The following is a 17,341-nucleotide window of genomic DNA, read 5'->3' as shown; positions in this document are numbered from 1 at the left end:
CTAGGAGATTGTTGCTTCATGGCTGTAAACCTGTTTTGCATGCTCTTAAAGCTGTTTGATCCTGCAGCTGTATGACTGGTGTGATGTCATCCTGTCCTCTTCAGAAGCAAACACGACTATTATTTACATTTGATGATGCTTTGGACAGTGTAGATAAATGTAATGCTGTTGCACTGGAGTGCTGCTTAATATGAGTATTACACTCAGGAATACTGATGTATCGGCCGCTAATATTTAAAATGAACACCATCAGAAATCATCCATTCAGAACTTATTTTACACTGACATGTTTATTGTGTTCAATAGGGTCAATAATCACATTCTATTTGCATGTATTAATAAATTCTGAAAATTAGAGAGCATGCATTTGCTTCCTGTACATGTCAGATAGACATGATGGTTATCAAGATGGTGCCAATATGAATCTGGTAATAAATTGCCATATATTTTTTATTATTTTCTAACATTGTGCCTGTTGTATAATGTAGATCTGATTCAATTAGTAATAAACTAACAGCAAAATGAAGATCTGATGTCAAAAGTTCAAATAAGTGATAGAAAGTTCCAGTTTTCCAGAGTGGTGCTTCCCTATATTAAACATACGGGTGAATATTTGACTTGGATATCTTACTGGACTATTCCTGCTGCTTGTCTCTGCTATATAAGGCTGGTGTCTGGTGTGGTGTTGTAGGACATGTGTGGCAGATTGTGTGTTATCTGGTGTGTGTGTGTGTGTGTGTTTGTGTGTGTCTTGCCAGGTCAATCTCTCAGGAGCGCAGCAGCGCCTCCTCCTGGACGGAGCTCATGACGCACCCTCACAAACACAAGGAACTGGCCAATTACTGCAGCCTTCTACAGGAACACTACTACCAGAGCTATGTCAAAGGTCACACACAAACAGTTGCATATATAGATGTATCGTTAGAATTTAAAAAATGTGTGCACATCCAGTGGGCAAAGAGCTCAACCACACACACACAAAAAAGGAAAAAGTAGAAATATTATTTATTGCATGTTCTCACCAAAGTTTTTTTTTTTTTTTTTTTTACATATAGCTGAAATAAATAATCAAAAATAGGAAATAATATTTCGCATAAAGTAAATGAAGAATTTTTTTTGCATTTTTTACATTGTTTACATTTTAATTCTCATCACAGCATTGAGACTTTTTTAATTTATTAATTATTTAATAATGAAAATTTGTGTAATTCATTGTTCTCAATGGTGATTGAGTTCAGAAACATGATATATGAATTAAATTAATTTAATTTAGACTTTCATTTTAAAGGTATTTAATTTATTTATTTAATGTATATATATATTTTTTTATATATAAAAATATGCTGAAATAATATATAAATAAATATATTAATGTATATAAATATGATATATATATATATATATATATATATATATATATATATATATATATAGACAAATATACATATAATAAAGATATGGATTGGGGCACAAAATGTGTTTAATTTTCATAAACATTTTTAAATAAAAAAAAATCTTAATGATAGTAAGTTTTCTTTATGCAAAATGCAAATGATTTCATCAGCCTTGTGCCTGTGTTGATTGACAGGTGTTTACCGCAGTCTGCAGCAGTCGTACAACGTGAGCTCGCAGGACGTCCTGACGGCCATGGATTACTGCGAGGAGTCGCTGCAGGAGATCGACATCACTTCCTTCCTGCAGACCCTGTGCGGACACGTGCGTGTTTTCCGTGAACGTCACGAGCTGACCGGCTGTGTGAACGTGAGCAAGTCCACTAGCAGTCCCACCACCTTCATCATTGGCGAGGGAGAGGATGATGGAGCTGACAGAGCCACACTGGTCTCTTCATCCAGGTACTGGCCACAGAGCAAAGCATTGTGGGACTTTTTTTGTTTTCATTGTATTTAGATATTGTTAGTCAAGTCACTTTCATTTATATAGCGCTTTTAACAATACAAACTGTTTCAAAGCAGCTTTACAGTGATAATAGGAAATTAAAGTAACAGAGATTGTTTAGGCTTTACAGCAGATCTAGAATAAAGTCCAGCGAAAGTTAGTTTTGATTGATTTACTTCCGTTGCAAAGATCATTAGTTATTAACTTAGGGGCCGCTAACACAACAGAAAACCCTTAACCCGCTCATTCGCACATCAACAGTGCCTGTACACAACAATACAGTGTGTATTTTGTTAAAGCTTTGAACTGGAGGACGGGAGCGAAGCTGATTCCAGAGGAAAACTCTCGGTCCCCTCCTCCCCGCTGGACCTGGATGAACCGAAGTCTCCGAAAATCCCAGAATTCCCTCTGTCTCTTCTCCAGTCCCAGCAGAAGTGTGAAGTGTATCTAGATTTGCATAAAATCATACAGGTACTGCAGACACCAAGTGTTGCAACAAACATGCATTTTTTAAATTGTATGAACAATGTCACGCATTCTGTTCATTCTTGCAGGAGAAGTTCATGGAAATTGGTGCTCAGTATTTCAAGACCGTACCGTCCAACCCACATTATTTCTTTTACTGCCTGCCATCTTCAAAAAAAGAGGTGCGTTATGGAAATATTTTAGCATTCCATTCCTTTCAGTGATGTTGAAAATGCATTTTCATTTTTTTTATGAGAAAGGAAGACAAAATAAACTTAAATTAACACCTTTCTATTGTGTTGCAAAAACAAGCACACAGCGCGAACTATGTAGTCGGATTCATGAGCCAATGTCTCTAATGAGGGAATAATTCATGAGTTATTGATTTTAATCAGTTCTGTCCATCAGAGGGCTTACTTAGGTATGTGTTTTTTTCTTTCTTTCCCGTATTTATATGGATTTCATCTCTGCAAGCACTGAGAGTTTGGGTCGCTTATAACATGCTTTTGAAAACGCAACACACTTTCTGTAGTTTAACGTTTAAAAGCAAAGAAATTAAGGCAGCCATAAATGTTAGTATTGTAATTATACTGGTTTTTTTGGTGTAAAATATTATTATAATTGTTAAATGCTTTTTTTATTTTACAGTACAGTAGTGTTGCATTTTTTTTTATTGATTTGTGTAATTTTAAATGTGGTTATGAATAATAATAATAATTTATATTAAAATTATTGCACAGTATTAGTGTAGTGATATTAAATTGATACTTTTCTTCTTTTTTGTCCTTAGCTTATGGCTTGTCCTTAGCGGTCCTTAGCGGTGATACTTTTCTTCTTTTTTGTCCTTAGCTTATGGCTTGTCCTTAGCGGTCGTACTGCAATTGTACTGCTTTTTTTTGTAAAATATTATTATAATTATTGAATACTTTTTTTTATTTTACAGTACAGTAGTGTTGTAATTTTAAATGTGGTTATGAATAATAATAATAATTTATATTAAAATGATTGCACAGTATTAGTGTAGTGATTATTAAATGGATATTTTTCTTCCTTTTTTGTCCTTAGCTGATCACATTACTGGATGTTTGAATGACAATATGTAGTAAAAAATGTAACATTCACAAAAGAGTTTGTTTTATTTTGTTTAGACAACGCTTCTCAAAATCCCAGCTGTGGAGGAAACACTGGGATAGTCTACTACATAATCAAATGTTAGACTGTCAAACTAGCACTCACGAGACCTTATGAACCTGAATGAGACCTTAGACTCAGTGCCCGTTTTCCTTTCCTCTCTTTCCTCTCCTCCAGGAGGACTCCGACAGGGAAGGAGAGCGGAGACCCAGTGAAGAGTGCGAGGTGTCTGAAGCTGAGCTGGCTACAGAAGACGGTTAGACATCATTTATGCCCTTTTAATCAGAAATATCTTCCGTATCTAAGTGTCCAACTCAGGCTGTTTTGATAAAGGTCACGTTCAGTAACTAATTCGACATTTAATGCTATTTGACACTTATTTAAAGGTGCACTCAGAAATATTTCCCTCACTAAATGATGCATAAAGAAATGAATAGTGTTTTAAAAATCGATTTAAAAACCCCAAACTTTCAAGGCACCCAGAATATGTTGTTGCATGAGTATCTGAACATGAAATATATCAAAAGAAAGAACAGAGACTTTGCTTTAAATTTATTTTTATTTTTTAAAGCGTTTTATTCTAGCTTTATGCATGCTTTTTCAAATTTTCAGGGGTCCTCAAATTACTTTAAAGAGGGAGGAGTATATTCTTCTCAAAATAGTTTATTAAAGGGTCCCATGTTTTATAAAATGTTCTGGTTGATCCCCTGAGAAAATATTTAATTTTTTCAGTTAGAAACATCATTAGATCACTAAGCCATGATGACATATTAGGTGGATTGTGTGATTTCCACTCTAGGAGAATTCTTCTTCTAGCTATTAATGTGGCAAAAGCCAGGGCATTCTCTTTATTCTTATCTATTTGGAAGTCGTGACCTCTGACTCCAAACAGAGCCATTATTGGGTTAGGGAGAATTCTCAATTTAAAAGCTGAGTTTAAAATCTCAAAGACTGAAAACCAAAATTGTCTCAGTTTAGGACATAAACATATGGGTTAGATCTCCCTTTGATGCATTGCAGCGGCCACACGTTTCATCTATATTTGGGTACAGTTTAGCCAACTTTGTTTTACTATAATGAATACGGTAGAGAACTTTCATCTGAATCAGATTGAGTCTTGCACAAGATGAAGTCCCATTTACTCGATCAACAGCTCAATCCCAGGTGTCTTCAGATATGTCGATTCCTAACTCTTCTATCCATTCTGTTTTGATCTTTTCTATTGATACATTTTGGAACGACATGATCAAGGTTGTATATTTTTGAAATAAATCCCTTAAGGTGTGAAGGGACCCTCAGAACTAAATCTAAACGTGACTCAGAGGGCAATTGTGGGTAAAACAACATTTTGAACAAATCATGTTTTTTTCTAAGACTACAACGTGCATCGGCAGTGTTTTGATCCAGAGATTCTGTACTCTTTCAGAAGATGCGTAATAGCTCCCCTACTGTATAACAGTGAAAACACGGAAAGCTGGACATTTTTTTGTCAATGCCAGGGAAAGAGTTAATTGGTTTCTGAAAAGTTAGCTAATGCTATCGGTTCATATTTTTCATTGCATGCACAGAGGAAGCCTGCTATCCAAAACGTTTTTGTTATTTTATCCGCTGTTGTGATTTATTAAGTATCTTCTAAAGGTTATTTTTTAGTTTTTTGGGATATGAATGTTTTGGTCGTAAGCGCTGTGATCACTGATGAATCATTCACAGCAAGACTAAAACATTTAATAAGGACTTTAACAGAGTGCATTTTGATTTCATGTTATTTGTAAAGTTATATGAGCAGTCTTTTGCACTTGTTAGTAAACTAGAAATACTTGTATTAATCCTTTGCATATGCACAGAGAACGTGTCCGGCTGCTGCATCGTGACGGAGAGTGACACGGATCTGGAGGTGGAGTATCAGGAATGTGGGAATGGCAAAGCGGAGGCTGGAGAAGAGGAAGGAGGTGAAGGAGTGTCTCCATCTGACTCCAACACAGTCAACCAGGACGATGATTCCTTCAGTATTCTGGACGGAGACTCTCTGCTGGAGGTGGAGGGTCCGCAGCCGGAGATGCCGCCTCTGTTTGTTCACCTCACCTGCTCCGTCAACATGAAGAGCTGCCATGGCTCCATGCCAACGCAAACACTGCCAACCTGTCTGGGTGAGACACTCAACACACCGCTGAGCTTTCTGCCGTCGACTTAACCTGTTTCCTACCCTTACAGACATTTAAAGTCTAATTAAAAACATTTATCTGTTTAATGTACAGTATAAGGAAGAACTCTTACAATAAAACATGCATCATATTTGCAAATTATTTAAATTGGAATATTAGCCAATTTGCAAGTCTATTAAAAATAAAAATATCATGCATTATTTTTTGTACTCTAAACATTTACAATGTAACAGGGTTGGCATAAATCATAGTTCATCATAGTTTGTACGTTTTAAAGTCCCCCTGTAATCAATCATTTTATCGCTTTAAACTCATCTTTGATCACCAAAATGACATATTTAAGTGTTTTTTCCTTGGGGAAAAAAACTCTTCATGCCTTAAAATATCTTGAATGTAACTCTACACCCTTGCCTCATTTAGTATACGCGGTTCTATGAATATGCAAATGAGCCCCGCCTCCACTCACTCACTCAGCTCAGAGATCCACTCGTTGACGATCACACGTTGATCTGATTGGTTACAAGGTAGTTTGTGACGTCAGAAACACCAGCGATTTCAAACCGTGTTTTTTAATATTACTATAATAGTATGTAAATACAATAATATAAAACTCAAGAAAAGTCATGGAAATTCGTAAGCATTAATTTGTGAAGATTGGTGTGAAGAAGAGGAACCATAAACAGTATTTTGAGGGTTTTTTTAATCTCAGTTTTTATCCCTCTGATTAGTGTTAATCTGGGTCATGTGTTTTTAATAATATTAGTGAATATACATCCTATGTTTTGCAGGTGAAGTCATAACCTGTCTTGAAAACGCTGAGAATCTTCAGTCGGTGGATCTGAACGAGTTGTCAGTCACTCTTGATATCTTTGTGCTCACGTTACCTCTGGAGATCGAGGTCATGGCCCCCGACTTCCACCACAACCGGTCAGTGATTGTGATCTGTCCTAGATTTATGAAAGACGAGCAGCATGGGTTCAGCTAGAGCGATCGTGATGGTTCTCTGTGCCTGCAGGTACACGTCTGAGAGCAGTGTGTCTCTGAACCGCTCCCCCGGACAGCCCTCATCATATCGCTCTGACGAGGAGCTCATGGGGAACCTGGACGGCCTGCGCGGGGTTGGTGTGGAAAGGTCAGCGCTTAGAGGTCAACAGACATCATCTGTTGCCAAACGTCTTGAGCAGTAACTCTTTATTTTGTCTCATTTTGTCATCTTCTGCAGTATGTCTGGAGATCCCCTGTCCAAACTTCCTATTCCACACAAAATGGCTGTTTTAGCCACCATGGATGAGGTGAGAATGCAAAGATTTAAATGAAAATGAAAAATTATAGTGATATTATTAAAAGATATTTTCATTATCTCAAAAAATGATTCATCAATGAACCAGTAATGAAAGTTAAACTCTTCCAAGCACCGTATATGAAATATACATGAAAGATCAGTACCGTTTATTATTGCAGGGGGAGGATCTGTCTTTTTCCGAATATATATATATATATATATATATATATATATATATATCTTTATTTCATATATATATATATATATATATATATATATATATATATATATATCAGTGGCGGAAACAAGCTTGCATATTTGTTTACCTTTTTATTTCGAGTTTTAGTTTGAGATATTGGATATTGTTTGGATATTGGATATTATTGTATATAAGCTTGTTTCTGCCATGGATGCATTTTTTTAAAAATGTTGTTTACATCTTGCAATTCAAAATTTTTTGCATGATAAAGTAACAATTGAGATGCTAAAAAGTCAGAATTGTGAGATATAAACCTGCAATACTGAGAAAAAAAAGTCAGTCTTTTTTTCCTTATATTTGAACTTTAAAAATTAGAGTGTTTATATCTCACAATTCTGACTTTATAACTCATAATTGCGAGTTTATATTTCGCAATTCTGTGTCAGAAAGTCAGAATTGCATGATGTAATCTCACAGTTCAGAATTGAATTGAAAAGTCAGAATTGTGCAATAAAAAGTCTGATTTGTCTTTTAGTTTTAGTCAATGAGTTTAGTTTAGTTTAGTTTACGGTAATAACCCTGTCACTTTCAGATCCGTTGGCTCTTGGAGGATGAGATCGTCTCTGCTCTACGCCACTCTTCTGTCATCAGTTCCTCCACCCTGCAGAAAGTGTCCGAGCACGTGTGTCGTTCCAGCGGCCGCCCGCAGTGCCACTGTGAGGTCGTTCCCCTGCAGTTCGTATTCGGTCCCGAGCAGTCACTGGAAAAGTTTCAAGAGGTTTGAACTAATGCGATGACCTCTATTATTGGTGATAAGACTTCCCGGGAAAGGTCAAGAACGAGATTATGTTCTGCACTGCTGTTTAATAACGCGTCTCTGCTTCCTCGCTGCAGGAGTTCAAGAGGTTATCGTTTCCTGGTTACCTGCTAAATGCAGAGCAATACAACTTCCACTACATCTCACTGAGTCGGCAGCGGTCTCACCGACTCCAGGCTGCAAGACAGCTGTCTAACACCACTGCTCAGTACTCAACGGGCACAGAAACAACATCCAAGCAGGCCAGCATGTGTCCTGAGGTGGAGGATGGTGCCAAAGCATCAGCAAACGTCTCTACATCGGACAAAGACGGAGAGCAAAAGAAAAAGGAGCTGGATGCTGAGGTGATTATTAAAAACCTTTCAACCATGCCTGAAGAAATGCATGCCTTTTGTTTAATGACAAAGCTATCATTTTAAGAGAAACTCATGCAAATAAGAAAATGTGTAAATAACGGGGGTAAATGTCACCAAAATGAATAAAAATGCACCTAAAATCACAGATACTGGGACCGTATCTTGATTTTAATATTTAGAACATATCACACGAGCAAGATTGCTGTTTTCCGCACTACTGCAAATGTGAGGTTGATTTTATACAAAAGTTCGATGAACAAGAAGTTAATATTAAGTAACTTACATTTTAGACACACTATTGTCAATATTGTATGTTTTTGCTCTATTTTGCAAATGAAAATAATTCCAAACTAGTGTTGTCACGATACTGAAATTTCCAATTTCGATACGATACCTTGAAAAATATCGGTATTTGATACCATTTTCGATACCACAGGGGAAACTGCCATACAGATCTGTTATTATCTCATAACTTTTTGATAGTTTGGGTAATTGTGTTGTAATAGCTTGCACATGGCAGAGGTAGGCTTTAATTGAATCGTTGAACTACATTTACAAAAAGCTTAAATGAACTACATTTAAGTAAACAACACACAACGATAGCACAGATAAATGAAATAGAATAAAGGGACAAATTAAATAAACATGGCTTTAAGTTTTTCAGGTGGGTCGAACAGTATTCAGGTATGAAATACTACAGAAATGAAAGTAATCAAATTACAGTGTAAAATAACATTAATGTACAATTTCATTGTAAAAATTAAATACAGATTAATGCTTACAATTAAAGTTACAAAAGTTGTTCAGTCAAGAGCAGCGAGTGTTTTATTAGGCTGCTGTCACTTTAAGAGTTTATGCACGGATCCAATGTACCGTTACACAACATGCGTTCTCTCAACTCGTTACGTTCGTTCGTACGGCATTTACCTAAATACTCAGCAAGTCATGCAATACAAGCTCTATTCAACCAGAGCGAATAAGACGAGTGTGATAGGAAGAGAGTGTGTGTCAATTTGCGTTCAGCTGGTATCGGTGTATCGATACCGAGTATTTGAACGGTTTCAGATATTTCATTATCGATACATATCGAAATATCACTATTTTTGACAACACTATTCTAAACAAAATCACAGCATAACCTTTGCAAATAATTGAATTATGTGCGAAGGAAAAGTGTGCATTGATACAAGAGACATGAAACTAGCATCAAATCAGTAGCCTGAGATAAAGGTTAGCTAAACAGTTTAGCATCATTATACTGAAATATATGATGACAGAAGGCAGTGATTGACCGTTCACATTCAAGTATCCCAAAGAGCCATGTTATATTATAAATATAATACTGTCTTATCTCATCATCTGGATAATGATTGATGTGTTTTCCCGCAGCAGGTCGAGTGTGGAGTCACGGCGCAGCATCAGGCGAGGGATGACGGGGACACTCGGCTTTCAGCTGTTGACTCAGCCAGCGAGTCTCTCTCCGAGACCTCTGACCCCGGGCAGGTCAAACAGGCCGATGCCGAGGAGACTCGCCCTCAGACTGCTCACCTGCAGACCGGCAGCAGCACCGAACGCTCCTCTGATCACATGTCCCCTCCCAAAACACCCTCCGCTGCCAGCCTGGCCGAGTCCGTGCAGTCCGCCACACACAGTGAGTGTCACTGGACATACCTAAGAAATTATATCTGAGATCATGGGGCCTTATTTATAAAGACGTGCATAGAATGATCCTAAATCAGTGTCCCTGCAGGTCCTTAAAGTCCCCCTGTGGTGAAAATCAAGCTTTTAATGTTGTTTATATTTCTTTATACCATGGTCTGGGTGAATATTCGATTCTGATTGGCTGCAGGGTGTCCATTTAAAAAGTGATAGAGGACACCTAGTAAAGGAGTTCTGGTGAAACTGACTGTTTACCGTTCGAAATTAATAAATAAATGCGCTGGCTACATCAGCTGTGAGTAACCATAGCAACAGGCAGTAAACTGAAGGGTTCTACGATCTGAGCGGACTATAAATATCTCCGGTTGCTAAATAAACCGTCAGGCGTAACCAGGGAAACCAAGTTATTGTTTGTAAAAACTTTAGATTTCGATTGTAAAACTAATTAAAATATAAACTAATGTTTAAAAAAAAAATTATTTGGCAAGTGACCATGGTATAAGCGGGTTAATGCCCTTCGAGGTGTCCATTGTCAGGTATTAATGGTCTCCGCTGCGCGTCGGACGGTTCACGCCTCGCCGTCGTCCTTTAATACCTGACAATGGACACCTCGTCGGGCATTAACCCTTACATGTGGTGTTTTTAATATGCTTTAAGACTAACCATGTGTAAATTCATAAGTGAACACCATTGCGGAGCATGTTCTCAAAAACACTGTTTGAAATCGCTGGTGTTTCTGACGTCACAAACTACCTTGTAACCAATCAGATCAACGTGTGATCGTCAACCAGTGGATCTCTGAGCTGGTGTGAGTGAGTGGAGGCAGGGCTCATTTGCATATTCATAGAACCGCACATACTAAATGAGGAAAGGGTGTCGAGTCACATTCAAGATATTTAAAGGCAATGAAAAGACGTTTAAATGTCATTTTGGTGATCAAAGATGAGTTTTAAGGGATATAATGATTGACTACAGGGGGACTTTAAGTCTTAAATATCTTAAATGTTATTGGAAAAGTCTTAATTATCATTTCAAGAGGTCTTAAATTTGATGACAGAAAAACAAGAATCATGATATGGCTTAGTGTGATGATTAAACTTTAAAAGGCTCTGATTTAAATGTGAGCGCTGTGGACGTTTCTAAGCAAAAATGCGGTGCTGTTGCATGTTCTAAAGCAGGGTTTCTCAAACTCGGTCCTGGAGGGCCATTGTCCTGCACAGTTTAGCTCCAACCCTGATCAAACACACCTGAGCAAGCTAATCAATGTCTTCAGGATCATAGATATCATATATAAACGCTAGATGTCTCGTGCGCGCTGCTGGCCAATGAAGGTCGACGTCCGCACGTGGCGGCCATCTTACCACAGGGTGCTCGCTCACTCGTTTAATGGTGCATGTACTTTTGAATAACCATAACTTGCTAAATTTTCTACCGATTTTCAAACGGTTTGGTTTGTTATAAACGTCAGAGATGTAGTTATGACACTGCATACATAAGAATAATTATAACATACATGTTCAAGCATTCGGAATTATAGCCACGTTAATAACGTTTGTAAGAAACCAAACCGTTTGTAAATCCGTCAAGATTTTAGCGAGATAATATGATTTGTGTGCGTGCTGATCACTCACTTTACATTAAGCCTGCCTGTGACAAGATGGCCGAACGGTGATGCCGGAAGTGACTGCGACATAAGACATCTAGCGTTTATATATGATATCTATGTTCAGGATCACTAGAAACTCACAGCTAGGTGTGTTTGATCAGGGTTGGAGCTAAACTGTGCAGGACAGTGGCCCTCCAGGACCAAGTTTGAGAAACCCTGTCCTAAAGGCTCACAGTTTCAGAGCAGTTTGAGAACGAGAACCATGTATTTATGTTGAGGGATTGCTTATTTATCTACTGTTGACGAATTATGACAATGTTTACCTTATGGTGTTTATATCATACCTGCAAACTCTTTGTATTTCTAAAAAGCGCAGCTGCATTGTATATAGCGTTTACCAGGGTAATCCTTATATTTCAGCTTTTTCATAAGCGCCACATGCTGTATTTTCTTTCATCGGGTGGATAAATGAATATATTCGGCCGAAACAACAATTTTCTAGCCTGGCAAGCCAGACCTACATCAAGATATTAGGTCTGGCAACTCACCATTGGCACGGCTCAATCCGAGGGGCGGGATAAACGGTTGTCTCTCAAAATCCTTCTGCACGCAATAGGACAGCGCTACAACCAATCAGAGCAACCAAGAAGGCTAGTTGGTATATTAAACTTTTGCCGTATCCAGTCGGCAAAACTCCGAACACATCTTCCTTTTTTAAAAATGACTTAAGTGCCGTTCTTTGCTCTTTTCTCAAAGAAAAGGTAAACTCCAAGTCCTCCAGAGTCGCAGCCAAAGCCATTTCGAAAGGCCGCTGTTCGCCAGCAGCAGCAGCTCTTCTTTGTTTTCAAGTAGCAGGGAACCATCGCCATTATGTTAAGCCCGCCCCGCCTACTCTATACACGATGTGATTGGCCTGACCTGAGTTTGGTTTTTCCAGCTCGAAAGTCAATGGAGAGTTGCTAGACCGGAGAAATGGTGATTGATTAATTAGTGCTTCTCCGATGAAGCATTATCATATCGGCAAACTCTACGCATTTCTTAAAAAAATAAATAATAAACGCTGCTGTGTTGTATAAAGGGTTTAACAGGTTTGACTGCTATATTTCCATAAGATCCACATGCTATCAGAGAGGGAAATGGCATTTTCATTCAAGCTAATGTGCATTCTTAAAATCTAAACAATTAGGAGAATAGAAGATAAGAATGGTAGTAATTTTATTTGCGCAGGTCTTATAAATAAGGCCCCTGGTTGTTTAGTTAGATTCTGAAAGTAAAGTTAATAAAGGCTTTGATTGCTGTTGCTTTCAGGCAGTGGGAAACTGCGGCCCAGTCGAGTTCAGAGCGTCGTCTCCAGTCAGGGAAGCCTGGACTCAGACATGCTAGGTGAGACTTCACACAACAGACAACATGGTCACACTCACACACTCATCATTCCTCATGGTCCTTCTCCTCTCTGCTGTTTGTGTCTCAGGTTATGATGGCGGCAGCAGTGATTCTGAGTGTGAAGGACCCACGATGAACGAGCAGGAGAGACAGACGCCGCTCATGCCTGATTTCTGGCTCATCATCAGAATTCATCAGGACAGAGTGGAGGTTTTCTCCCACGCCAGGTACTGCTCGGCACACAGCTTACGAAATTCACATTCAGAAAGCACCAAATGCAGGGAAAGATCAGCAAGAATTGCCTGGTAGACTTTGTTCAAATCACAGTTTAAGAAAGATGGTTTGACACTTGATTTTTATATGAAACAACATGAAGTGATTTTCTAAGCAAGCATCACTATTATTATTGCTCTTACTTGGTGTTTTACACTTATTAAACATCAGCACAGTCTCATAGTTTGTTGAATAAACATGAATGATTGTGGCTTGTTGATGAGTATGCAGTTTCTTTAAAAAAAATAAAAAATAAAATGTTTTATATAAATGATAAAGGATTGATTATTTAATAATTATTCATTAATTAAAAAATATTTTAACTTATTTATAAATGATTTTATTTTAATAAATAAATAATACATTTATATATATATATATATATATACATACATAATTTTTTTTTTTATGTATAAATAGTATGTAAATAATATCCTTTCATTTCAAATATTTTATGTTGACTTCAGTGCTGTTATGCAAGCTGTTGTAATAAAAAAAAGTATCAAACAATATCAAAGCAATTATTTTCTGTAATTTATGGAAAGGGTTTCAGTACCTATTTGTTTAAACTGCCAAAAAAAACAAGTTTTTGTTGTCCTTGTAAGTTTTCAGCTTATAATGAGTGTTCAGTCGTGTTGTAAATATGTGAAGCATACAAATGAGCAGAATATCTGTTTGTAGTGCTTAAAATGCAAACTTAAGTTTTCCCCAGACGTGCAAACAAAACTGAGTTTAGCATTTTCCCTGCTGAGACACTTTGTACTGTTTGAATCTTGTGAATCTTGAACGTTGTGTTGGCAGGAGTTTTAACAGAGCGAAAGAGGAGGAAGAGGAAGAGATTCCAGAATACCTGCGTCTTCATCAGCTGGTGGTGAGGAGGATTGGAGAAATGTGCCGAATAGTCAACCAGGTAAAGAATAGCCTTTTCACTGTCAGCATGGTCCACATTGATGCTTATTCTAGCCAATAACTGCTCACATATGGCGCTTTTCCATTACCAGTACCAGCTCAACTCGACTCGACTCGACTCAGCTCGGCTCGGCTCGGCTCGCTTTTCGCTCCGTTTTCCATTGCAGATAGTACCTCCACAATAGTACCTGGTCGTCATAGCGACGCCGCAGGAAACTGCCGTGACTTAATCTTTTACGCGAGACGCGCGAGACACACCCGCTACCCACACACACAGGACAATGGAGGAAATCGAGTGTATGCTGTTTTTGGATGTTTTTGTTTTTGTTTTTGCTGTTTTTATTCAGGATACTCCGTCTGGCGCGTGCAATGATGACGCAGGGAATAGTGACGATTCTCTCTGACCAATCAGCAGTCTGCTGTGTTTTCACGTCACATTTTAGTATCGCCTCAGCTCGCCTCAGCTCGCTCAGAACCGCGCCGGAGGTGGTACGAAAAAAAGTACCTGGAAGCAGGTACAGGTACAACTTTTACACAGTGGAAAACCAAACAGAGCCGAGTCGAGTCGAGCCGAGGCGAGCTGGTACTGTGTAGTGGAAAAGCACCATTAGTGAGAAAGTCCCACTATCTCTGGTTCATCACACCAGATCCTCTACCACTGTTTTCCACTTTGTTGCTCTTTAACCTCTCATTGACTTTCTCCACAGCGCCTCCTACTACAAGACCTCCATGATAGTCACGTGTGCCATTCTCTCCTGGTTGCTGAGAGTGAAGAGGACATCTGGAAGAACGAGTCGCTCTACCGGCCCAGGATGACTAACTCTGATGGTACAAAACCCAGCCGGATGACAGACACACACTCTTTCTACAAGCCATGGCCATATACATACCAGAGCAGGAGTCCACAGTCTCTTTGACGTGGTCAAACAATTCATTTTATCTCTTGCACATCTATTAGATAATTATGATTTCAAATTTCTTAATCTATAAAAACCTTAATTATGAGGCTAAATGTTGCTCAAACCCTGCTCCGGATCCATATATATGCCTTGATTTCTTCATTTTGAAACATCAAGCTTTTATTTTGGCTGAGAACAGCAGAGAGACCTTAAAGTCTTTTCTTTTGTTGACAACAGCCGGTTTATGAGCGCTTGTTATTACAGGTTTGGGAAGATGGTTGGCACATGTTGCATTCCCAAATGCACATTAGAACCGACCCAAACTCTGAAACGTAATTTTTTTAATTAAATAGCAACCACAACGCAATAATCGCACAAAGCCAATAAAATTTCATTTAATTGTTCAGCCCCATACCATGCGTACGGCTTTGTTTAAATTAAATCTGTCGATGTTGTTGCTCTCTTGATATGCAGAAGAAAGTTAATAGCGCCGGATGATGCCGCTGTGAAGTGGAGCACAATTTACAAGAATACAAACAAACACACAGACTTAAAAAAACGCCTGTCGGGAAGGTCAATTCAAGGGTAGTGATAATGAGACAGCAGTGCGAGTCTGAGCACTCGCCTCATTGACTACAATTTTATAACTGCTGTTTAGCATGAATTACTGCACTAATGTCCTAATATGGCCTGTTGTTCTGCCTCAGACTGTGTAAATGAATTGGATCCGGTCGACCACAGAGATGAACGCTCAAATGCTTCATTTGTATTGTACAACTTGAGGTGCTCTGCGGGCCTGTTGAGTTCAGATAATCCTGCTAATCTCTCTTTTGTTATGAAATTGTTAAGATGAAAGTCTCATCCCCATAATTGCACCTTTTTTCCGGCCCAGACTTCAACGCCGATGAGAGCTATCAGCCGCGGGACTACCTCGCCGCCACTATGCAGTTCATACATGGTTACTTCGCCTGTGACGTGGTCTGGAGAACTGTTATTTATATTCACCCACGGCTCAAAATGGGGCCCAACATGGGCGTGTCCCGGGGTGAGTGACACCTCAGTGGACCAATCAGCTGGATACATTTTTAGCATGTAAAAACTGGTATGCTTGTACCCTAAGATGATATTCTTCTTCTTCTCTGATTCTCTCAGCTATGCAGGCTCTGCGCTCCGTTCTAAACGCCTTTTGTGTGGTCAACCGCAAAAACATGTTTGTCTATCAGGAGCGCACCACCAAATCTGTGTTCTACCTCCGGTGAGTCTGAAGCTCACAATGTCTCCATATTAGTGACTGACCAGTTTGAGTTTTTCTTTGGATGATGTTGATATCTGGAGAACATGGTAAACCGCTATGGGTGACGACGTCATCCAAATGCGTGTATGTGAATGTTAATGTTGCAACTTGCTCAACCGTTCAAAAACTGTTTTTGAAAGAAGTCTCTTATGCTCACCAAATCTGCATTTATTTCATCAAAAATACAGCAAATGTTTTGCGTTTTAAAATGTAATTTATTCCTGTGATCAAAGCTGATTTTTCAGCATCATAACTCTAACTAAACAGTTCATATTTTTGTGGGGAAAAAATTCAGGATTCTTTGGTGTTGAAAAGTACAAGAATAGCAAAAGAACAGCATTTATTTGAAACTGAAATCTTTTGTTACGTTATAAATGTCTTTACTGTCACTTTTGCTCAATTTAATGCATCCTTGCCGTTTTTATTATTTTTTAACTGTATAATAAGTTACTAACCCCAAACTTTTGATCCGTAGTGTATCTGTTTCTATAGTTTGTTTTCTGATTCTTTTATTTTGTAGATGTATCACCCTAATTGCAGTCCTTGTTGTTTTGTGCCAGATAAATCCAGCTCTGATTACCAAATAAATCTCATTAAAAAAGATATTGTTCCCTTAAATAGCCTGAATGCAATTAGATACTTTTAGTTAGTGAACTGTAGTGTTTGTAGTTGCTTGTAGTTTGTGAAGCTGACATTTCCAGCTAACTTCCCTAAATGTCGATGGCTGATTCACATTATTTATTAAAAAAATTATTGAAAAGCAGAACATGTGCTGATATATCTGTCTGCCACTGTAAAATATCTCTACAACTGCTCCACATGTGGCTTCTCTCTTCCAGTCTCACTATAATCTACTGTAAGATTACACCTGTGTACACGTGGTATTAAGATGTGTGTTTTGGTCGATCGGATCACAAGTGGACGAGGCTAAATACAGGTGTAAACGGGGTCTAAAACAAGTTGAGCTTGCCCACTTTAAACCACTTCCAGAGGGAGTCGGAAACACATTC

General features: G+C 38.3%; 1 protein-coding gene across 22 annotated transcripts in view; it reads left to right on the top strand.

The window, feature by feature from the left end:
- szt2 (SZT2 subunit of KICSTOR complex) overlaps window positions 1-17,341 on the top strand; it is a 121,892-nt gene that overhangs the window by 38,016 nt on the left and 66,535 nt on the right. For 18 of the 22 annotated variants that reach the window (XM_082136084.1, XM_082136085.1, XM_082136086.1 and 15 more), the window contains 18 exons: window positions 759-886; window positions 1,589-1,853; window positions 2,196-2,367; window positions 2,451-2,543; window positions 3,670-3,748; window positions 5,337-5,639; window positions 6,443-6,581; window positions 6,670-6,786; window positions 6,877-6,946; window positions 7,728-7,913; window positions 8,030-8,296; window positions 9,698-9,959; window positions 12,882-12,956; window positions 13,045-13,183; window positions 14,031-14,139; window positions 14,846-14,966; window positions 15,930-16,082; window positions 16,190-16,292. In XM_082136084.1, the coding sequence (XP_081992210.1) occupies window positions 759-886; window positions 1,589-1,853; window positions 2,196-2,367; window positions 2,451-2,543; window positions 3,670-3,748; window positions 5,337-5,639; window positions 6,443-6,581; window positions 6,670-6,786; window positions 6,877-6,946; window positions 7,728-7,913; window positions 8,030-8,296; window positions 9,698-9,959; window positions 12,882-12,956; window positions 13,045-13,183; window positions 14,031-14,139; window positions 14,846-14,966; window positions 15,930-16,082; window positions 16,190-16,292 (2,781 nt within the window). The remainder of the gene's footprint in view (window positions 1-758; window positions 887-1,588; window positions 1,854-2,195; window positions 2,368-2,450; window positions 2,544-3,669; window positions 3,749-5,336; window positions 5,640-6,442; window positions 6,582-6,669; window positions 6,787-6,876; window positions 6,947-7,727; window positions 7,914-8,029; window positions 8,297-9,697; window positions 9,960-12,881; window positions 12,957-13,044; window positions 13,184-14,030; window positions 14,140-14,845; window positions 14,967-15,929; window positions 16,083-16,189; window positions 16,293-17,341) is intronic. The other 4 variants (XM_082136079.1, XM_082136078.1, XM_082136077.1 and 1 more) reach the window with 1 other exon arrangement.

Source organism: Leuciscus leuciscus (assembly GCF_965113295.1).
Source record: "Leuciscus leuciscus genome assembly, chromosome: 14".
Lineage (NCBI taxonomy): Eukaryota > Metazoa > Chordata > Actinopteri > Cypriniformes > Leuciscidae > Leuciscus > Leuciscus leuciscus.
This window is presented reverse-complemented; position numbering and strand designations above follow the sequence as displayed.